Below are 24,726 nucleotides of genomic sequence, written 5' to 3' on the forward strand. Positions count from 1 at the left end.
GGCCTATGAGAAATTACTTTACAAACTATTTTTGGCAAACAAGTATATGGATGAGCAGATTTTGAAAGAATTAGGCATTTATGATTACGTATTTGCCTATTTGGATGTTGTTAGGGATCGATTTTGCCCAAAAAATTAGGGAACCGTAATTTAAGGATCTAACCCTCGAATTTTTGAGTTCCCTAAGGTTGAGTTTCAAACCAATAGTGCTGAACATAAAGATATGATATATTTTTCGATGTCTTTGGAATTGATAGGGAGTTAGACATGAGTGCTATGAATGCAATTTTTGGTTTCGAGTTAGGGTATAAAAACATTGAGTGGCGACAAGTATTTATGACCTGTTCAGTGGAAGGATATTGCACCTTTTGGGGTTATTATAAGCAGAGTTGCAAAAGCCTCTAGGATAGTTGACCATGTATTGAAATACCTCCATAGGTTCATTACTTACACTATTTTAGGAAGGGGACACGATAATAGTATTGTGGAGTCTTTGAGGATTTGTTTCTCTTGTGGTGCATGAAGGAGAAAACAAGTAAATCTGACCCATTTCATAGCTACTCATTGGCACCAAATTGTCACAAAGCATACTAAAGGTAGTATTGTTTTTGGGGGGTATATAACTACTATAGAAAACTCATTTAGCTTTGATGCTAGTCTATATAAATTGCTGCCAGTTTTTGGGGAATCATATATAGACAGCACAATGTTGCTGCATATGGATGTTTGTGAGAAAATAGTCCATACCTATACTCATTGCAGCGACATCCACGATACCACTGGTACTCTGACCCCACTACCTTTACACCAGCAGAACCACAACCAACCAATACCCCACAGTTTTCAGCAGACATTTTATCCATCTTAAGATCCTTGGAATCCAGAATAACAAATTTCACTATCCAACCATCTGTTCCCTCACCTGACACCACAGAAATTCTTGCTACCTTGAAAAACTTAGAAATCAAAATTGAAGCCATGGGTCGAGGCGAGTTAACCAAAAGAAGAAGCTAGAAAAGAAACTTAAAAAGAGATTTTTATCTCTTAAAAGAAAGCAAGCAACATCAACTTCAAATCTTTGGAGCTTTACAACAAAGCCCGCCCAATCCTCCACCTATTTTTATCCTTGGGGCTAAGCCATATTTCAAGAAATGAAGACTTAACATAAAACTTGAAAGCCTTACGAAGCTTGGATCACAATGAACCTCTTTGCGAGAACTGAAGCGGACCACGATCGACAACAAAGGCTTGATAGCGAGAACTTGATCGATGTAATGGTTTTAATTTCTATTTTAAGTTTATTTTGTAATCTGTTTATTTTAGCATTCGAACTTTGGTACTAGTTGTAATACTTTGGTAATTAGTTTTTATGATTATACTTGCACTTCTTTCCTTTAGTTTACTTTATTTTATTTTATTTTATTTTATTTTATTTTCTGCTATGGACAGAGTTACTCTGTGAATTCTTTTTGATTTAATTCTTGATTTAACTGTTAGATTTTATTTCTTTACACTTTTTCATCTTCTTGCACATTATTTTTGCACTTTATCTTTTCTTCAATCCTAATTTTGTTGATATTGATGAGTTGCACAAATTTTCTTTGAGCCACACCTGTTCCACATCAGTTGGAGGTAACAGCTTACCCTTACACCATTTAAGCTTATGGTATGTTACCAATGCTTATGCTTTCGTTTTACCCTACGCAGCAGGTTAAGCAACATCTTAAGCAGTGTAAATTCATACATTTGGGATACTTTTTTCACATTTTCTCTATAAAACTTCATTGTTAATATCATTTTGAGCTAATTTTGAAATACTTGAGCTTACATTGATTTAATCCCCAATTGTATATATTTCATTAATTGATTAGTTCACACAATTTTGGCCATCTTTGCATTCATTTTAAACATTGAGGACAATGTTTCATTTGAGTTTGGGGGTGAGGGCAAAATTTTTGCAAAATTTTTAAATTTAAAATTTTTCATTCATTCATTTATTGCATTTCATTCATCCATATATAGATAATCCATACACTTTTACATATACCACACACATATCTATACTTATACACATACATTTGCATATAGTCTTCATATAGATTACACTTAGTTTTAATTTGATTTATGCATTCATTTTAGGATCATGCATATCATAAAAACAAATTTTTACCTTGTCCTTAGAGGATTGAGAGTTGCTTTGAAGAGCAATTGAGCTTACTTTTAGAAGGGTTTGATGGATTGAAAGTTCTAGATAGGTGCAAAGTTATTAGATTCTTGTTTTAGTTTATATCTTCTTAGCCAAGGGCCACCCAATCAATTGCATTGACTTTGAATGTCTAGAAAACTCTAGGGTGTGAAGTAGCTAATTGATGTCTCACCAATCCTAGAACAATCTTTCTAAACCTTTCAAGGCGAAATCATAGCATACACTTGAAAAAGAAATGATCTAGGCATTCTTTGAATTTTAAACCCATATTTTAGCCTTAACCAACCTCACTTTAAAATTTCCCTTTGGAACCAATTTGAGCCTACATTTATCTCTCTTATTCCTTTGGAACCCACATTAATGCCTAGCCATAAACCCAAACACTTACCTACCCTCCATGAGAATAATTCTTTGAGTGATAGATACACTTAAAAAAAATAATAATAATAATTAGTTGGGAGAAGTGGCTAAAGTAAAAAGGCTAGCAAATTCAATTATGGTATGTAAAGTAATTCACCACCCAAGTACACAAAAAAATGAGTTTGGGGGTGAATTGAAAGGGACAATTATAATTCAAAGTCAATGTCATTTATGTAGTCCCTCCAAAAACTTCAAAATTATATGCTAGCATTGGTGAATAGTTGTAAAGTTCCTTCTCCCAAATTGATTCAAAAAAAAATAAAAATAAAAATAAAAAATTGTGTGTCTTGATCTTTTAATAATTTGATTATTCTCATATTTTGTTACCTTTATCCTTTCCTTGTTAGCCACATTATCACCCCCTTAGCCCCATTACAACCCTTGAAAGTCCTTTTGATCTTTTGATGGTGTTTTGCTACATTAGTAGAGATTGGAATAGGAGAATTGCCTATGGGATTGTGATATCACTAATACATTCATTTACTTCCATCATTATTTGAGACACTTTAGTTTATGGATTACCCTAATGTCTATTTAGGCATGATTATTCTTTGTGATTGATTGGTTTGGACTTGATAATATGGATAATTGACCCAAGGCTAAGCGGTGATAACTTTGGTTAGGATTGAATTCTTTGTACCTTGAAAGTGGGTATATGGTTTGTTGGTGGCTAAAAGTAAGTTTAAGAGTTTGGATAAGTAATTTTCATAAATTTAAGGTAAGGTACCCCAAATTGCATTAATTGTTTTAATTTGCTTGAGGACAAGCAAAGATTTGAGTTTGGGGGAATTTGTTACACTCATTTCATATAGGCATTTTAGGGTAGTTTTGCATCCATTTTGCCCTTATATTTTAGTATATTTTATGTTTTTAGCTTTATTTTAGCTTATTTGTTAAATTTAAATACTTTATATGTGATTTTTGTAATTTTATTGTTTTTGATAGGATTTTGTAGCAAATCGAAGATCAATGAGTGCAATAGGAAGTGATTTGAAGAAATTTGGAGTTCTTTAAGCATGGAGGAAAGTTAAAGAAATCAAACCTTGAAAAAGCAAACCAGCCGAAATTTGCTTGAGGCTTTGCTTAAGGTCATGCTTAGGGTAAAGCGGCAATGCTTAAGGTGCAACACAAGTCAAGCATGAGCAGAAAAGTCCATTTTACTATAAGTGCGCCTAGATTTCTTTGAAGATGCAGCAACCTTAGCGACAGTCTGACAGGCTAAATTTGCTAAGAATTTGTTTAGGGTTAAGCGAACCCTAAGCAGAATGCCCAGAACGTGAATAGTGCTGCTGACTTGGATAATTTTACACCTCATTTCCTATCCACTCCTTGTCTTTTATTTACTTTTAGGGTAACTTTTAGGGACCATATAAATTCATCATTTCCTTATTTTTGCCACAAGAGGAAGGGGAGGAAAAACAAAAAAAGGAAAAATTGAATAGAAAGAGAGAGAGAAGCGCCATTCTCTCTAGGAAGAGGAGGCTTTGCCACGAGTTTGGAGCTCGAAACCAGAGACCTTGGTTCTTCCACAGGTTTTCCTATTTGATCCTTTTATCATGTTTTTCTTTATTCTTCCATCTATATTTCTTGTAAATACCATCATGAGTGAGTAATTTCTTTAGATTTGAGTTGGGAAATATATTTTAGATTAATTTGTGGATTTGGATTGGGTATTTTCTTATTTTACATAAATATGAGTTTTGATTCCTTCCTTGTGTGCTTGATTTACTTGCCTAATGTTGGTACCCATTGGGTATTGTGTTAATCTTTGATTGAAGGACCGAAAGGTGAAAGTCATTGATAGTTAATCAAGGATTGGAACTTAAAATCACCTAGATTTAGAAATAAACTAGGACTTTAAGAGGAATTAATTATTGGTTACAAAACTTAATGGGTTTTAAAATAATCAAATACATACGAAAGTAGGTTTGGTTATTTTAGAATACGCTTTGATTTGCTTGAAAAAGATATCAAAGGGATTTAGAATCAATTTCCTTCAAACTCTATTTTCTTTTAAAAATTGGAATGCCCAAAACAAATCCCAATTAATTTATGCATAAACCCCCAACTCTGGAATTACTTTTACCATAACTAGACTTTTGCTTAAATTACCCATTGTTAATTTTAGTTTAATTGCGAGCTAGAATTAGAATTTATTTGTTTGCTCTTTACCCATTTCAATTGGATTAATCAATTTACCTTGCTCATTTACATTTACCATTTATTCATTAATCATTAGCCCAAATAATCGCTTCATTCATAGTTTTGACCTCGTGGGAACGATACTTGATTCATCACTTTATTACTTGAGACGACCCGTATACTTGCGGATTCGCCACACCAACGCCTCCCTTATGCAATCTCATGGAATTGTGCATAACCTAGGCGCTTGGTCATGCAGTTTCGCATAAGTGAGCCAGAAACCGAAAGCGCATAAGGGCGCATGACTTATGCGATCCATATCTGATCCACAAGATTTCATTAATGAGCTGGCAGAAGATTCCCTCAGAAAATCTCTCATCAAACACACCATTTTAGGGCTCCATGTCAGAAAATGTTATAAATAGGCCCATTTCCCATTTTAAAAAAAAAGGAAAGAAGAGAGGAAGAAAAGGGAAAGGAGAGGCAATAGTTGAAGAGTCACAATCACCTCCCACACCATTTCCAACCAAATTTGGAGATTTCTTTCTTTTCTTATATTTTTCCTACATTTCTAGTGTTAAGCTTCTTGTTTCTTAGTTTAGATTAAAGCTTTATTTCCATACAAACTCAGCATATCTTGTAAACATTATGGATAGTGAGTAGTTTTAGATAGATTTTGGAGTAAGGGATGTAATATTTGAGATATTTTGTGGATTTTGATTGGGTAATCCATATTTTGTGGTCTTAATGAGTTTTATTCATTTCTTGTGTGCTTAATGACATGCTTAATGTAGGATCTCATTAAGTGATGTTCTTAATCCATGGTTGAGGCACCAAAAGGAGAAGGCCTTGTGATAGATAATCAAGAAATTGAACTTAATTAACTTATATCTAGAAATAGACTAAGGATTAAGAGGATTTACAGATTAATTGAGGAACTTAATGGGTCTTGATTAACTCTAACTCCACGAAAGTAGAATTATATTGATTAAGGCACTCTTTGTCTCACTCGAAATGGTATTCAAAGGATTTAAGAATTAATCTCCTTAAAACTCATAAGTTTCATAAGATTGGATAACCAATTTAAAAATCCCGAAATAGCTTGAATATGAAATCACGAACTCTGAATCGCCTTTTTATCATTGTTAATTTCTAATTGAATTTAATCACTTGCCATTTTTAAATCTTGCCATATTTGAATTTGCTTATTTTAATTTGATGCAAATTTAGTTAAATCTCTACATAGTTGAATAGATTATTAATTTTGCACATATAGACTTCATACTCAATACCCATCAATTTATTGCTTTAATTTCAAAAATAGTTCAATTTAGTCAACTTTTTATATCAAAAATTCAATCATTAACACAACTCCTCGTGGGAGCGATATCTTTCTATATTACTTATGCGACCGTGCACTTACGATTAGGCCACATCAATTCTTCACCATTTTCTACACTTCTTCTACCGAATTTCTTCAGTTTTAGTTTATTTTCATATTTATTTCTTCTTTTGTTTAGAATCTCTTGTATTAAGCATGGATAGTGAGTAATACTTTAAGATTTTGGAGTTGGGTATGTAATATTTAAGATATTTTGTGGATTTGAACTGGTTAATTCAGATTTTATGATTATTATGAGGCTTTATCCATTTTTGTATGCTTAATGACATGTTGAGTGTAGGATCTCATTAAGTTTTATTCTCAATCCTTGGTTGAAGCACTGAAAGGAGAAAACCTAGTGATAGATAATTAAGAAATTAGACTTAATTAGCTTAGATTTAAAAATATACTAAGAACTAAGAGGGCTAATAGATTGATTAAAAAACTTAATAGGTCTTGGTTAATTTTAAACTCATAAAGTGGGATTTAATTAATCAAAGCACTCTTTATATCACTCGAAAAAGATTTCAAAGTATTTGAGAATCGATCTCCTTGAAACACATAATTTTCATATGTATGGCTAATCAATTAAAATTCTAAAATAGCTTAAATATGAACCCTTAACTCTGAAATCACCTTTTTACAATTGTTGCTTGATATTATACTTTGAGAGCTTAGTTTAATCTATTTTCATTAGTTTTCATCATTAATTTCTCAATTTCTTCATTTAGTCAATTAGTGAATTAATCTTCTCTTGAATTGAGTTTTGCATTTTCATTTTTTAAACTTTAGATTCCCAAAAGTCTTTTACTTGTTTGATTGAATCACAATTTTAGTATAGCTCATTTTATATCAAAGATTCAATTTATAACACAACTCTTCAAGGAAACGATATATTTTTCTATATTACTTGAAAGACTCGTGCACTTGTGTTTGGGATACATCAATAACTTGAGATGACTTAATCTAAACTCACATAAAAAAGACAAAATTTGCGATAACTAAAACCCATCTGACCCAAACCATTTACCACCCATAAATGAATTATAACTATTTTTTTTTTCCTCAAAATGAATTCAATTTTTAATATTGGAATAAACTGGATTGTTATTGAGATAAAATTTGAGCTAAACTCGAATCTTGATTTTGCGATTTAACATTCATTTCCATTTTCAAGAACAATCAAAGTAATCTTTCAATGCCTTTTCCATCTTGTTCATCATTTTTCTTTTTCTTTTTTTAATTTTTTTTACAAAAAATGGTAAGTTTCCCAGCAATAATTATCCTCATATTGATTTTTTTATCATTTTCTTTTTTTTAATAAATTCTCATATTTGTATTCCTTTGAAATATGTATAAAGTTCTATGCTAATATTAGGGCCTTACCCTTCCATTCTGGGAATCCTATCACTCTTAGTGGAGTTTTATTTTTATTTTGTTTCTTCCAATTTTGATAGACTTTTTAGCATTCAAAACATTGTGTGTACAAATGATTTCTTTTATTTTGAGACTTTGAATCTTCAAGTTCGAGTAATGATCTTCTATCAATAAAAGCTGATAGTGTAGCACGTTCCTCCATTAAAATTTGGCATTTTTTCTTCTGCAGATTCTGAAGTAATTCCTGAGAGAGCATTGCAAGGTTTCTTTTACCATCTAAAAATCCAAAAGATTATTATCCTCTTCCAAAGTTATATCAGAATATAAGTTTTCAATTGTGTATTTTCTTCCTCTTATGAGAGAAATTATGTTGTACTTATATTATGATTCTTATGAATAAATTGTCAAATTAAAAAAAAAATTCTTTCAATGGGACTTTTTGGTCGATTTAATTTTTTATTAAAATTATATGATATTCCAATATAAAAATCATTTGAAAGGGTGATAATGAATGATGCATTAATTTGGAAAGTGGTTAATGAATGCTTCTACAAATACTAAAATAATAAAATTTCTAGTAGTGGAGTAGAGCAACCCAATTTGAATTTAAAGGTGCATAGATAACATATTTAATTCATTGTACGTATGTTGTGACAAGTTATTGTCTCAAAGACATAGTCATCATAGTCGAGGCAATTAGAAGTTATTATCTCATAGGCTGGTTAGTGTTGAATTTGAAGAAGCGACATCTATGTGATTCTTAAACAAAGTCCAAATGAGCTCTACCTTTGGATATTTAATGGATAGATTTCTTTTTTTCTTTTAGTTGAAACCCACGTTACAAAATTTCTAATGGTTTGATTTAGGTGGTAAGGAAGATTCATTTAATTTGAAAAGTTTGAGTTCTCACCAACAAACTTGATGTGGTAGCATATTTATATCCAATTAACCCTATTCACAGAAGTTTACTAAGTTTTGGCCCGATAAAGGTGAAATGAGGATGATTCAGGATGCAACACTTTCTACTAGGTGTGTGGTCAGCCCATATGTCCACCCTTTGTTTGAAAAGTTAAAGTTTTAAATCTCATTATTTATTAATTTTCATTTTGGCCTAATAATGGTAAAAAAAGAAATCTGACTTGTTAATGTTTTTATAAATTTATTTAATTTTTTTAATTCTAATTTTGTAATGTTATTTCACTTTCAAATATTAATGGCAATTTGTCTAAAAAATAAAATTGGAGCTGATGTTGCCTAGGTTCCAGCCAATTAGAAAGAATAATAGTTTAAAGAAAACATGGGAAGTAAGAGTGAAAATGACGGTATTGGCAGATAAAGAAAACAGAGCACAGTATTACTGTCGACTCAAAATCAACATTAAAGACGAAATGCAAAGATTTCAAAACTTTTAAATAATGTCTCCAAATATTAATGGGAATGAAAAAATATCATCACATAAAATATTGTTATATCTACCTAAGTTTTTTTGGAACAAATAAAGGTTCGTCCTATGAGATGACTATTTTACAATGCAAAAATTGTTATTAATGAAAATATAATGATTAAAATTATTTTTAATTTAAAAATAGTTTTATTTAATTAGAAATATTTTACTAGACGTCTCTAATTGTTTATTCATCATTACGCTTTTCTATTTTCACTTAGAATGTGTATCAATCAATTAGTGATGTTTTGGACTTAATTCAATTAATTTGAACGTTGATCCAAGAATTAAATAAATAAAATTATTATTTTTAAATAAATTCAACATTTTAACATAAAATGACTCACAATTTAAAATAATCTAAATTTTTTTTTATGGTGACCCGATGAATAATTTGGATTTTTATTGAGATAAAATTTGAGATCATAAACTTCAAACAAGATGTGATTTAACATCCATTTCCTTTTTCAAGTAATATTTCAATGGGATTTTTGTCAATTTAATTTTTTTAATAAAAATTAAATTAACTTCCAATATAAAAATTATTTTAAAAGGTGATAGAATTTGGAAAGTAGTTAATGACTGCTTCTTCAAATACTAAAATAATAAATTTTGCGGAAGAAAGTGGAGTAGTAAAGCAATCCAATTTCAGACATTATAGGAACATATTTAATTAATTATACATATGATGTGACAAGTTATTTTCTCAGAGACATGGTCATGGTCAAGGCAATTGGTGTTGGATTTTAAGCAGCATCTATTAATAGATTCATAAACAAAGTCTTCAACTTTAAGAGTTTTAAGTTCGAATCTCATTGTTGATTTTTCAATGTTGTAATATATTTATGTCCAATCAGTCTCGTTTAAAGATTTTAAGATATAGTCCTGAACTTTAAGAGTTTTAAGTTCGAATCTCATTATTGATTTTTCAATGTGGTAATATATTTATGTCCAATTAGTCTCGTTTAAATATTCTAAGATATAGTCAGGTGAGGTTATGTGATCAACATATTTATACACCATTTTTTCTTTAAAAACAAGTGAATGATTTAAACCTCATTATTTATTAATATTGATTTTGATCTAATGACAGTAATATATATATATATATATATATATATATATATATATTTTAATGTTTTTGTAAATTTTATTCCATCTTTTTATTCTAGTTTTGCAATTTTATTTCACTTTCAAATACCAATTGCAATTCGTCTAAAAAATAAAATTGGAGATAATGTTGCCTACATTGCAGCCAATTAGAAAGAATAACTTGGAGATAAAGAGCTTAAACAATCTGCAGTATTATTGTGGACTCAACATCAACGCTGAGAGGCGTATTAATGCCTCCTTATTGTGTTAAAACATTGGTATACAGGTCAAAACAATATGGAAAGTTGCTAAATATATATTATCAACCACTTTCTAATGGTTGTTGACCCAGAATTGTTTCTGAAGATAGTTAACCACATTCTTGTCAATTCGAATGCATTATCCAGAACGTCAGGGTTAATTGGTGGGTTAGATCCAAACACTGCATTTGCAATTGTGATGACTCCTGGATTTTGGCTGCTCAGTCCAGCAATAGCAACTGCATTAGTATTTCCAATGTTGAATTGAAAGTGAATGAGACCAATTGGAAACACAAAAACATCTCCTACATTTTGAACTTTGGTAATGAGTCGATTGGGGTTTGATGTAACAAAACCCACATACAGGTGCCTTCAAGACTACTAGAATCTCTGTGGCACTAGGATGAATGTGTGGTGGGTTTAGGCCTCCGTATGGTGCAAAGTCAATACGAGCTATAGATATACCAAGAGTGTTGAGCCCTGGTATTTTATCAACATTTAAAAGAGTTACATTTGATCCAACTTGATTTGATGTATTTCCTGGGATGTTGAGACCCGAAAAAGAGAAATTGTTTGCTGTTGCAAGCATCAGGTCTCTGCAGAACTTTCCATTCACGAACACTGCATGGAAAATTAAGTTGGGAATCAATCTCAGATAATAATCTTGTTCAAATGGATGGAAGCTAATAAATTGCATCACATGTATAGATGAAGTAAAAGTGATACTGAAATAGAACACACCATTCAGAATTTACAGAAGAAAAGAGAAAGAAAGAAAAGTTAATCATAGAAATCACATCACATACCACCATCCTTGTGGTCATTGGTGGCAACACAAAAGTCTTGAAGAGGACTAGGGTCGAAGGCAAAGGCAAAGGAAGAAGACAAAGCCAGAAGGACAAAGCTACAAGGAAATGAGCTCCTTTCATGTTGTAATTAACTAGGCTAGGCTGGATGTCTTTAGCTTTTTACTCTGTGAGACAGCTTGAGCTGAGTGTGGGTTGGAAATCTTGCATGAAACAAGTGTATTTATAGATGGGTTTGGAGTTATTGAAGTAGACCCTTTTTTTTTTTATACATCAGATTTTATTAAGAACAAGTCCTTGTTATCTGCGCAGTCCAAGAAATTAATGAATAATTGCTTAATTGGTCTTCAGTGGTTAATCTTTGTTTTTCATTTCTATGGATGAACTATTCTACAACAACTAATTTTTCTTCGTGCCTAATAAATTCCATGCTTACATCAATACGATATGGGTAGTCCTTCCTTCCTTAATCCATGTTTTCTTCTTTAGTTGATTAATGTGGAGTAATTGCAGAGTGACATGTATCCTACAAGTTAATAGCACATCAACAATTCTGGAAGGAGTAAAGAGTAGTTGAAAATAAAAAGACTATAATTTTCTTGTTGGGAACCCAGTTAATGACATTGTAGGCACAATTTGAACATCTATTGCCTATTGGAATACTCCCAGAGCATGTGGGATGGGGAGTTATGTACTGGAGACGTGTAGTTAATCAAGTTGAAAGGGCCTTAAAAGTTCTTGTTTAACAAGATTTGAAGAATAGGCCAACATATTAGGTACTTAAAAAAAAAAAAAAAAAAAAAAAATCACCTTGTCATAACCCCGCCCCACCCCATCCCCACCCACGCCACCCCCCATGCCCCCCACCCATAGGCTTGGACGCTTATTGCCCTATATCCTCAGGCATATCTTAAGAAGACCTTAGCAATAAAAGCGTCCTATATATGAGTTCCCCTCCATTTCAGGCCCTTCTATCTATCCATTTATGGTGCCATAATCCACAAGCTTCTCAGGCAATTAGAGGAAATTAACGTGAAATGACAACTTGCAAAAATGCCGAGAATGAATTTCACCAATAACAATTATTAGTTTGGCAAGTAAATTAGTGCCTCCTGCAGTTAGATGTAAGCGACTGCAGAAGATTCAAGATCGATGTCAAATTGCCAGATCTGGCTTCACATATTCATACATTGAAGTAAGATGGTTCACTTATTAGATTTTCTAGATGATGATGATGATTGGATGGATCATAATGACATTGAATTGTATGATCATAATCATGGCTGCTGTCTGGTTCGGAATTGAAAGCTGACCGATCTAACTCAGAATAAAAACCGGTAAACTTTGATTGACCAAAACCAGTCAGTCCGGTTCAGGCGAAAATTGATAGTTACATTGATAAAAAGCCTTCGACTAGGCAACGAGGATAATATTATCATTCACAATTATGATTTTGAATTATTCATTCTTGAGTTAGCACTTATATTGTGGCTTTATATATTAGTATGTTTAAGAGAGACAGAAGTACTTAAACAAACTGCATTCTATAATGTATTAATCAACGTGGAGAGGCATAAAGGAACCTCTTTATTATGTTACAACCATTTATAATGATCAAAACAATATGGAAAATTTCTAAAAATCATCAACTGCATTCTCAATGGTAGTTGATTTAGAATTGTTTCTGAAGATAGTTCACCACATTCTTGTCCAATTGGAATGCCTTGGTAAGAACATCTGGGTTAATTGGTGGATTAGATCCAAACACTGCATTTGCAATTGTGATAACTCCTGGATTTTGGCTGCTCAATCCAGCAATAGCAACTGCATTAGTTTCACCAATGTTGAACTGAAAGTGAATGAGACCAATTGGAAACACAAAAACATCTCCGGCAGTTAGAACTTTGGTAATGAGGCGGTTGGGGTTTGACGTGACAAAACCCACATAGAGGGTGCCTTTCAAAACTACTAGGATTTCTGTGGCACGAGGATGAGTGTGGGGTGGGTTTAGGCCTCCATATGGTGCAAAGTCAATACGGGCTAATGATATACCAAGAGTGTTGAGTCCTGGTATTTTGTCAACATTTAGAAGAGTTACATTTGATCCAACTTGATTTGATGTATTTCCTGGAATGTTGAGACCCGAAAGAGAAGTCATTTGCCGTTGCAAGCATTGGGTCCTTGCAGAATTTCCCATTCACAAGCACTGCATGCAAAATTACGTTGGTTAACAGTAAATTAAGAACAACAATTAAAAATGGGGAAAATCTCAGGTAATCTACTTCAAATTAATGGAACAAATCTAACATATAGGGAAAAAGGAAAAAGAAAGCAATTAGATGGAAATTAATCTAGAAATGCACATCACATACCACCATCCTTGGGGTCATTGATTGCAACACAAAAGTCTTGAAGAGGGCTAGGGTCGAAGGCAAAGGCAAACGAGGAAGATAAAGCCAGGAAGACAAAAGCTACAAGGAAATAAGCTCCTTTCATGTTGTAGTTAATTAGGCTAGGCTGGATTTCTTTAGCTTTTTACTCAGGAAGATTGCTTGAGCTTAGTGGTGCTGTGAATAATTTTGCAAGGGAAACAAGTGTATTTATATATAGATGGGAGTCATTGAACTAGTCTGCAGTACAGGAAACAAATGAAGACTTGTTTAATTAGTCTTCAATGGTTTATTTTTTTAGTATTTTATTCCATGGACGAACCATTCTACAACAACTATGCACATTTTTCATTGTTTAACTTCGATCCTATGCCTACATCAATACAATTTGGCTTGGAATTAGTCCATTTTCCGCATTTTCCATTCTTCATCAATATAATTTGTTAAGAATTGTTCAATGACTTCCATCTATAAATACATCTTTTATCCATGCAAGATATATATATCCCATCCCTCACCTCTAATTATAAGACTCTTTGAGATCAGTTTAGCTATACAGAGACACAGCCTAATTACAATGAAAGGAGGAGCTCATTTCCTTGTTGGTTTTGTCCTTCTGGCTTTGGCTTCGTCATTTGCCTCTGCCTATGACCCTAGTCCCCTTCAAGACTTCTGCGTGGCCATTAAGGACGCCAAGGATGGCGGTATGTCACTTGTCCCTTCTTTAAATTTCCTTGAGTTTGTGCCTCCTCTAGACCATACCTTAATATATACTATGTTGATAGCCTACCTGCATGATACATGATTTATTTACTTTACTCACTCAATTATTATGTATTAACTTTGCTATTTTTCATGCAGTCTTTGTCAATGGAAAATTCTGCAAGGACTCAATGCTTGTAACAGCAAATGATTTCTCCTTTTCGGGTCTTAATATTGCTGGAAACACATCAAATCAAGTTGGATCAAATGTAACTCTCTTAAATGTTGATAAAATACCAGGACTCAACACTCTTGGTATATCCTTAGCTCGTATTGATTTCGCACCATATGGAGGTCTAAACCCACCCCACACTCATCCTCGTGCTACAGAAATTCTAATAGTCTTGGAAGGCACCCTGTATGTGGGTTTTGTGACATCAAACCCCAATCGCCTCATTACCAAAGTTCTAAATGCAGGAGATGTTTTAGTGTTTCCAATACGTCTCATTCACTTCCAATTCAATGTTGGAAAAACTAATGCAGTAGCTATTGCTGCATTGAGCAGTCAAAACCAGGAGTCATCACAATTGCAAATGCAGTGTTTGGATCAAATCCACCAATTAACCTGATGTTCTCACAAAGACATTCCAACTCGTCTAGAATGTGGTGAACTATCTTCAGAAACAATTCTAGATCAACAAGAACAACGATGAGTTAGGGAGTCACAGAAACAGCATTGTGATTGAAATCATATCTGTCAAGTTTTTATATTATTGTTACAATGACCATTGTTGTAATATAATAAGGAGCAGATTATCTCCATATTGATTTTGGATTTGGGTTTTAAATATTCTTGTGAGATGGCAGTTTCTTACTTCTTCATAGAACAGTTATACCAATATCCAAATTAAGCTCAACAAAAGTGCTAATTGATAAAGCCCGCAAATGAGAGCCTATGTGGCTCTTGATTTGTTAATTGGATATTCTAATTAAAAAGTTGAAATTAAATTCATTGAATTTTTTTATCATGTGACACATACAATTCAAATTTCTTCCTTATTCTTATAATTAATAAAATGTATCCTTCAATTTTTATTTTTATTGTTTATATATATATATATATATATATATTTTAATTTTATAATTAAAATTCTTATAATTAATTAGTATCTTATGCATTTTATTAAATTGATTTGAGATTTTTCTTTATTTGAAAATATGTGACATAATCCTGTTAGCATTTAAAGAATAAAGTGATTAATAGCGTCAAACATGTGCTAATTTAGTGCTGACATTAGGCGCATTAGCAATTTGAGATCTAAGTGTAAAAGACTGAAAATATAAATCTTGTAAATATAAAAAAAGAAAAAACGAAAATTAAAATATTAAATGTTAAAAGTTTACTTTTCCCTAAAAAATGTGAATGTTCATTCCAAATTATTATCAATCATTTTCTCTTTTGAAAATTTTCTCATTCCTCTTTTACCTTGCTTCTCCAGTTAATTTACACCGTAACAGTAACCATAAATATAACACTTAGAAATTTTTAAAATAAATTTTAAAGATTCAAAATATTATTTATTAAACTTATTAGATAAAAAAAATTCAAAACTTTTAGAATATTCACAATTATACACAATTATAGCCAAAATCTATTTTAAAAATAAGGACTAAATTGAATTTAAAAAAAAAATTGAAGATATACAGAAGTTGGAAAACAAAAATCACATGCCCAATCATATTACTGTTAGCAATATGCTTTGCATGATATATAGGTGAGTTCATTTTGTCTCACATGTTAAGTTCAAGAAAAATAAGTAAATTCTTAAACAAAATAATGTAAATAGTTCTTTATAACAATGATAAATTTAAGAAGAATTGCATTTACATTATAATTAGATGTTATTGAAACTCGAACTCAAAATCTCACATTTTAAATATTAGTGAGCATTTGGTTAACCGAATCGAAAAGAATTGAATTTTCAACTAATTAAATTATTAATCGACTATAAAAATATTAACCGAACCCAATTAAAATTGAGAGAAAATCAAAATTAACTGAAATCGAAAAAATTTGATTGGCTATCGATTATAACCAAATTAACCGGAAAAAAATAAAATATATATTTTATATTATTAATTATTTAATAAAATATTAATAAAAATATATTTATATTCTTTTTTATTTATAAAAAATAATAAATATAATTTAATATTAATAAGATAATAATTATAAGTTAAATATTATTATAAAATTATAAAAATAATAATTATAAATAATATAATGTTAATAAAATTATAATTAATATATTAATTAATTAAAATTTGATTACTTTGATTAGTTCAGTTATCAAATCAAAGGTAATCGAATCGATAGCTAAAAACTAAAAATTTTATTATTAATAATAAAAAATTAAATCAAATTAAATTTACTCTTATAAAAATAATTAAATTTTATCGGTTCAGTTTGATTATTTAATTATAACCGAATAATACACACTCTAATCTTAAAGACCACTTTATTTTTAAATAAAAAAAATAAGCTTAATATAAAAGAAAATGTTGGTATTGTCATTATCTTGCTTTTAGTTAATTGAATAAGCTTTTACACATTTATTTGAGAAGAGATTTTTTTTAAGTAATAAAAGATTTTTTAAAGTCTAAAAACCCTTAAATTAAAGTAGAATAATTATGAACTCAAATTTATATAAAAATAAATTTAATAATTTTTAAATTAAAAATTTAGAATAAAATTTATAAAATTAATAATTTTAATATTTAAATTATATATGCTTTAATTAATTATAAAAAAATTTGAAATAAATATTTAATATAAAATTGGGCCAAATGATTGAAACAGTGCAAAACTTTTGTAAGCTTTTTCAGTTAATTGTAATCTGGAGTTGGTCTACCAATTACATTTGGAAACGTGGAAACAATTTGCACAACTAATTCTTTATGTAGGTTTATCAAAAAACTAGGAAATTCTCCATATTAATGTATGTAATTATAAATCATTTTAATTCATATTTTTTTATTTTAATATATAAAAATAATATAACATTTTAAACTTACATATTAGACTCTTTTATTATTTTTATTTTAATTATTTTTTTTGTCAAACTTTTTAATCAAGATCTATATATATATACATATTTACTTATTATAGTATTAATAGGGTAGTTATTAAATAATTTGTAATTTACGCATAATAAAAGTTTAATAAGTGTTAGACTATGTCCATATTAATTACGTGACAATACTATGAAAAAGAATAAGTGTAACGAATTATTAGAAATATTTTACTATTATATATAGATATAGATATAGATTATATTTTATGAACCCAATCAAAATAAAAATTACCTACCCAAATTTGAAACTAGATTAATATTTTTAAAATTCAATCTTGTTTCAATTTTTACTCTTTATTACCTGAATCTATTTCAAATTTAATTATTACTATTAAAAAAATACATAAATTTATTTAATTTTATGTATTTTAATTAATAATCTATATAAAAATATTTTTTATTAATAATTTATATTTTAATAATTTAATAATTCTATAAAATATTTAATTTTTATTTTATTTAAAATAAAAAATATAAAAATTTATAAATACTGTTATAAAAAATATATATTTTATATTTAGTTAACTATTTATATAAACTAGTTTGATAATAAATATCTAATGTCTTGGAATAATAAAAGGAGAGGCAACAAAAAAGTGCTGTTTTGAATTTATCTATATCTAAAGATGCCAGGCACAGCTTTTGTCTTGGAAAATTAAATTTTTTAAAATTTCCTCGGATAAATTAAGTGCTTCTTGTTTAAAACAGTTTAATCCATTTTCTATTGTCAGTGTGACTTCAACCAAGATCAATGCACCAGAAGATCAGCATTTAACTGAAGGTGCTGAAGATGCTGATGTAGTAATTGCAGAAAGAATCATCGATATTTTTTATCAATCAAATCTGATAATGTAGTATGTTCCTCCATTAAAATTTAGTATTTTTTTTTTCTTCTGCAGGTTATAGAAGTAATTCTTGAGAGAGCATTACAAGATTTCTATTACCATCTAAAAATCCAAAAGATTATTATCCTCTACCAAAGTTATATCTGTACATAAGTTTTCAATTGTCTATATTTATATTTTCTTCCTCTTATGACAGAGATTATATTGTACTTATATTATTATTCTTATGAATAAATTATCAAATTAAAAAAAAAATTCTTTCAATGGGATTTTTTTGTCAATTTAATTTTTTAATAGAATTATATTATATTACAATATAAAAATCATTTTAAAGGTTGATAATGAATAATGCATTAATTTGCAAAGTGGTTTATGAATGCTTCTACGAATACTAAAATAATAAAATTTCCATAAGGAGTGGAGTAGAGCAACCCAATTTCAGAATTTAAAGGTACATAGATAACATAATTAATTCATTGTATGCGTATGTCATGACAAGTTATTATCTCAAAGACATGGTCATCATAGTCAAGGCAATTAGAAGTTATTATCTCATAGGTAGTTAGTGTTGAATTTGAAGAAGCGACAATAGATTTATAAGCGAAGTGTAAATGAGCTCTATTTGGATATTTATAATGGATAGATTTCTTTTTCTTTTTAGTTGAAACTCCACGTTACAAAATTTCTAATGGGTTGATTTAGTGGTAAGGAAGATTTATTTAATTTGAGGAGTTTCAGGTTCTCGTCAACAAATTTGATGTGGCAGCATATTTATGTCCAATTAACCCTATTCACAGAAATTACTAAGTTTTGGCCCGATATAGGTGCAATGAGGATGATTCACGATGTGTGTGGATGTAAAATATGTAATATTTTCTACTAGGTGTGTGGTCAACCTATTTGTCCACCTTTTATTTAAAAAGTCAAAGTTTTAAATCTAATTATTTATTAATTTTCATTTTGGCCTAATAATGGTAAAAAACAAAAATCTGACTTTTTAATGCTTTTATAAATTTATTTAATTTTTTTAATTCTAATTTTGTAATTCTATTTCACTTTCAAATATTAATGGCAATTTGTCTAAAAAATAAAATTGGAGACAATGTTGCCTAGGTTGCAGCCAATTAGAAAGAATAATAACTTAAAGAAAGAAAACATGGGAAGTAAGAGTGAAAATGACGGCATTGGAAGATAAAGAAAACAGAGCACAGTATTATCGACTCAAAATCAACATTGTGAGGCGTGTTAGCTCCTTCTTATTGTATTACAACCTTGGTATACTGATCAAAACAATAAGCAACTAAATATATATTATCAACCATTTTCTAATGGTTGTTGACTAGAACTGTTTCTGAAGATAGTTAACCACATTCTTGTCCAATTGGAATGCCTTAGCCAGAACATCAGGGTTAATTGGTGGTTTAGATCCAAATACTGCATTCGCAATTGTGATAACTCCTGGATTTTGGCTGCTCAGTCCAGCAATAGCAACTGCATTAGTATTTCCAATGTTGAATTGAAAGTGAATGAGACCAATTGGAAACACAAAAACATCTCCTGCATTTAGAACTTTGGTAATGAGGCGATTGGGGTTTGATGTGACAAAACCCACATACAGGGTGCCTTCAAGACTACTAGAATCTCTGTGGCACGAGGATGAATGTGTGGTGGGTTTAGGCCTCCGTATGGTGCAAAGTCAATACGAGCTATTGATATACCAAGAGTGTTGAGCCCTCGTATTTTATCAACATTTAAAAGAGTTACATTTGATCCAACTTGATTTGATGTATTTCCTGGGATGTTGAGACCCGAAAAGAGAAATCGTTTGCTGTTGCAAGCATCAGGTCTTTGCAGAACTTTCCATTCACGAACACTGCATGGAAAATTAAGTTGGGAATCAATCTCAGATAATAATCTTGTTCAAATGGATGGAAGCTAATAAATTGCATCACATGCATATATGAAGGAAAAGTGATACTGAAATAGAACACACAACCAACAATGTATGGAATAAATGAGAAAGAAAGAAAAAAAAAAATTAATCATACCACCATCCTTGGGGTCATTGATGGCAACACAAAAGTCTTGAAGAGGACTAGGGTCGAAGGCAAAGGCAAAGGAGGATGACAAAGCCAGTAGGACAAAAGCTACTAGGAAATGAGCTCCTTTCATGTTGTAATTAATTAGACTAAGCTAGGCTGGATGTCTCTAGCTTTTACTCAGGAAGAGTGCTTGATCTGAGTGGAGATAGGAAATCCTGCATGGGAAACAAGTGTATTTATAGATGGGGTTTGGAGTCATTGACCTAGTCCTACATTAAATTAATGAAGAATTGCTTAAATGGTCTTCAGCAGTTGAATTTTGGTTTTTTCTATTCCATGGATGAAGCATTCTACAACAACTATACACATTTTTCTTCATGTCTAAATACCTTCCTATGCTTACATCAATAAAATTTGGGTTGGAACTAGTCCTTCCTTCTTTTCCATGTTTTCGTCTCAGTTAATCAATATAGAGTAATTGCAGACTAACATGTATCCTACAAGTTATTTGTATGTCAACAATTCTGGAACGAGCAAAGAGTAATTAAAAGAAAATGACTGAAATTTTCTTGTTGGCAACCCAGTTGAAGCCTTTGTAGATGCAATTTTAACATCTATTTTAATTGATAATATGGTTTGTAAAAACATATGGGAAGTTAATGCAGTGGCAAGTTTTGTCTTTGGTTGGGACAAAGTCAATGCATGGATTGATTTCTTTACAATTTGGAAAGATTTTTTTTTTCCTTCTAAATATTTTAATTTGGGCATAACTGGTTGATATTTGACTTGATTAATTCATACCATAACTTAAATTTTCATTCAATGAAAAGGTCTATCTATGGTGTGTTCGACTTTATCGCATGGATTACTCAGTATATACTACACAGCGTTGGTCTTTGTTAGTATGATTAAAAATTTTCCATGAGCAGAATGAGAAACAAAAATAAGGAAAGAAATATGAAAAAGAAATTTTAAAAATTGACTAGTTCCAAGCTGATTGTATTACATTTTGGAACTTATAGAAAACAAATGTTTATTTAGAATGGTTCGTCTATGAAATTAAATGAAAAAAAAAAAAAAGAATATCATTGTTGCAAGACTAAGAAAAAAAATCCAAAACTAATCAATTCTGAGTTATATACAAGAAAAATGAAAATTAAAGACAAAATGAAAAGATTTCAAAACTTTTAAATAATGTCTCAAAATATTAATGGGATGAAAAATATCATCGTATAAAATGTTGCCATATCTACGTCTCAAATAGCTTTTTGGAACAAATTAAGTTTATCCTATGAGATAACTATTTTACAACTGAAAACAATGTCATTAATGGAAATATAATGATTAAAATTATTTTTTATTTGAAAATTATTTTGCTTAATTAGAGATAAGCGTCTCTAATTGTTTATTCATCACCTAGTAATTCTTTTCTATTTTCATTTAAGATATCTATTTACTGATTGGTAATGTTTTGGACTTAATCCAATTAATTTGAACATTGATCTAAGAATTAAATAAATAAAATTATTATTTTTAAATAAATTCAATATTTTAACATACAATGACTCGCAATTTAAAATAATCTATATTTTTTTTATGGTTAACCGATGAATAATTTGGATTTTTATTGAGATAAAATTTGAGATAATAAACTTCAAACAAGATGCGATTTAACATCCATTTCCGTTTTCAAGAACAATCAAAGTAATATTTCAATGGGATTTTTGTCAATTTAATTTTTTTTAAAAAAATAAATTAACTTCCAATATAAAAATTATTTTAAAGGGTGATAATGAATATTGCATTAATTTGGAAAGTGGTTAACGACTGCTTCTAAAAATACTAAAATAATAAAATTTGCGAAAGGAGTGGAGTATTATCCAATTTCAGAAATTATAGGTACATATTTAATTAATTATACATATGATGGAACAAGTTATTAACTCAAGACATGGTCATAGTCAAGGCAATTGGTGTTGGATTTGAAGGCCTTACATTTGAATCTTATTACTACATTTTAAATATCAGTTTGATTATATATTTATATTCAATTAATCTCATCTACAGAAATATTTTAAGAAGTAGTTTTAACACCGGTGAGATTATTATGTGATCAGACTATCTATATACTTTTTTTTTCTTTAAAAAAAATACATGATTTAAATCTCATTATTTATTAATCTTCATTTTAGCCTAATAACGGTAAAAAAAAATATATATAGTCATTTTAATTTTTTGTAAATTTTATTTGATCTTTTTATTCTAATTTTTGTAATTTTATTTCACTTTCAAATATTAATTGCAATTGGACTAAAATAAAATTGGAGATAACGTTGCCCACGTTGCAGTATTATTGTGGACTCAACATTAACACTGAGAGGCGTATTAGTGCCTCCTTATTGTGTTACAACATTGGTATACAGAACAAAAAATTATGGAAGTTGCTAAATATATATTATCAGCCACTCCCTAATGGTTGTTGACCCAGAACTGTTTCTGAAGATAGTTCACCACATTCTTGTCCAATTGGAATGCCTTGGCAAGAACATCAGGGTTAATTGGTGGAATGGATCCAAACACTGCATTTGCAATTGTGATGACTCCTGGATTTTGGCTGCTCAGTCCAGCAATAGCAACTGCATTAGTATTTCCAATGTTGAACTGAAAGTGAATCAGACCAATCGGAAATACGAAAACATCTCCTGCGTTTAGAACTTTGGTAATGAGACGATTGGGGTTTGATGTAACAAAACCCACATACAGGGTCCCTTCCAGGACTACTAGAATCTCTGTGGCACGAGGATGAATGTGTGGTGGGTTTAGGCCTCCGTATGGCGAAAAGTCAATACGAGCTATGGATATACCAAGAGTGTTAAGTCCTGGAATTTTGTCAACATTTATAAGAGTTACATTTGATCCAACTTGATTTGATGTATTCCCTGGGATGTTGAGACCAGAAAAAGAGAAATCGTTTGCGGTTGCAAGCATCGGGTCTCTGCAGAACTTTCCATTCACGAACACTGCATCGAAAATTAAGTTTGTGAATCAATATCAGTTAGTAATCTTGTTTAAATGGATGGAAGCTAATAAACTGCATCGCATATATAGATAAAGGAAAAGTGACACTGAAATAGAACACACAATTCAGAATATACAGGAATAAAAGAGAAAGAAAGAAAAGAAGTTAATCATACCACCATCCTTGGGGTCATTGATGGCAACACAAAAGTCTTGAAGAGGACTAGGGTCGAAGGCAAAAGCAAAGGAGGAAGACAAGGCCAAAAGGACAAAAGCTACAAGGAAATGAATTCCCTTCATGTTTTAATTAATTAAGCTAGCTAGGCTGGATGTCTTTAGCTTTTTACTCTGGAAGACTGCTTGAGCTGAGTGAGGGTTGGGAAATCTTGCAGGGAAAAGAAGAGTTTTTATAGAAGGGATTTGGCATCATTGAACTAGTCCTTGTCATCTGCGCAGTACAGTAAATTAATGGATAATTGCTTAATTAGTCTCCAGTGGTTATTCCTTTCTTTTTTTCATGGATGAACCGTTCCACAACAAATATATGCATTTTTTTTCATGTCTATATGACTTCCAGTGCTTACATCAACACGATTTAGGTTGGAACTAGTCCTTCTTATCCGTGTTTTCGTCTTGGTTAATTAATATAGAGTAATTGAAGAGTAACATGTATCCTACAAGTTATTAGTATAACAACAATTCTGGAAAGAGTAAAGAGTACTTAAAAGAAAAAGACTAAAATTTTCTTGTTGGCAACCAGTTAAAGGCTTTGTAGATGGAATTTGAACATCTATTTTAGTTGATTTAGAGTCAAACAATGTGCTTTGTATAATTATATTGGGAGTTTTTTTTTTGTTCCAATAATATCTCTATAACTAATTACATTAAGAAACAGTAGTAGACGTCACAAATAATTATTTATCTATAAAATGACATAAAAATAAATAAATATTTTTTTAAAACAAAACTTTTAGTTACAATATATTATTTTTAGTGTGGTGACTGTAGTGGAAAGTTATGTATTTGGTTGGGACAAGGTCAACGCAGTTGAAAGTTATCTATACTGGATAATGCATGGATTGATTTCTTTATTGGTAAAAATCAATTTGAAAGATCTTTTCTTTTGCTCCTAAATATTTTAATTTGGGCATAAATGGTTCATATTTGACTTGATTAATTAATACCATAACTTAAATTTTCATTCAATGAAAAGGTCCGATTGCGGGCTATTTATGGTGTTTTCGACTTTATTGCATGATTTACTCGGTACATACTACATAGAGTTGGTATTTGTTAATTTGATTAAAAACTTTGCTATGAACAGAATGAGAAACAAAATTAAGATAATATGAAAAGGAAATCAGAAAACTGACTAGTTCCAAGCCCATCGAATTATATTTTGGAACCCATAGAAGAAGTCTATTTAGAGTTGTTGGAGAATGGTTCTTCTATGAAATTTGAAGAACA

The 24,726-nt window shown here is 30.3% G+C and overlaps 2 protein-coding genes and 2 pseudogenes across 2 annotated transcripts; 1 reads left to right on the plus strand and 3 right to left on the minus strand.

The window, feature by feature from the left end:
* Positions 1–12,800: 12,800 nt before the first annotated feature.
* On the minus strand, positions 12,801–13,686 carry LOC131176958 (germin-like protein subfamily 1 member 7; annotated as a pseudogene).
* A 349-nt stretch (positions 13,687–14,035) lies between these two features.
* Positions 14,036–18,209, plus strand: LOC131176964 (germin-like protein subfamily 1 member 7). The gene is made up of 3 exons (XM_058141979.1): positions 14,036–14,222; positions 14,380–14,818; positions 18,086–18,209. Exons 1-3 carry the CDS (start codon positions 14,096–14,098, stop codon positions 18,207–18,209), a joined length of 690 nt encoding a protein of 229 aa, XP_057997962.1. The 5' UTR covers positions 14,036–14,095.
* A 1,329-nt stretch (positions 18,210–19,538) lies between these two features.
* On the minus strand, positions 19,539–20,371 carry LOC131176956 (germin-like protein subfamily 1 member 7; annotated as a pseudogene).
* A 2,270-nt stretch (positions 20,372–22,641) lies between these two features.
* Positions 22,642–23,591, minus strand: LOC131176961 (germin-like protein subfamily 1 member 13). Its single transcript, XM_058141975.1, has 2 exons — positions 23,436–23,591; positions 22,642–23,261 (listed from the first exon to the last, which is right to left on the minus strand). The coding sequence occupies exons 1-2, from the start codon at positions 23,557–23,559 to the stop codon at positions 22,711–22,713; spliced, it is 675 nt and encodes a 224-aa protein (XP_057997958.1). The 5' UTR covers positions 23,560–23,591; the 3' UTR covers positions 22,642–22,710.
* Between the last annotated feature and the right edge of the window lie 1,135 nt (positions 23,592–24,726).

This window comes from Hevea brasiliensis, unplaced genomic scaffold (assembly GCF_030052815.1).
Source record: "Hevea brasiliensis isolate MT/VB/25A 57/8 unplaced genomic scaffold, ASM3005281v1 Scaf296, whole genome shotgun sequence".
Classification (NCBI taxonomy): Eukaryota; Viridiplantae; Streptophyta; class Magnoliopsida; order Malpighiales; family Euphorbiaceae; genus Hevea; species Hevea brasiliensis.

Coding starts and splice junctions, on each gene's coding strand:
- LOC131176964 (XM_058141979.1), top strand. CDS start 14,096: ATGAAAGGAGGAGCTCATTTCCTTGTTGGTTTTGTCCTTCTGGCTTTG. Junction 14,223..14,379: donor TAAGGACGCCAAGGATGGCG/GTATGTCACTTG, acceptor TTTTTCATGCAG/TCTTTGTCAATGGAAAATTC. Junction 14,819..18,085: donor TCATCACAATTGCAAATGCA/GTGTTTGGATCA, acceptor TTCTATTGTCAG/TGTGACTTCAACCAAGATCA.
- LOC131176961 (XM_058141975.1), bottom strand. CDS start 23,559: ATGAAGGGAATTCATTTCCTTGTAGCTTTTGTCCTTTTGGCCTTGTCT. Junction 23,262..23,435: donor CAATGACCCCAAGGATGGTG/GTATGATTAACT, acceptor TTTTCGATGCAG/TGTTCGTGAATGGAAAGTTC.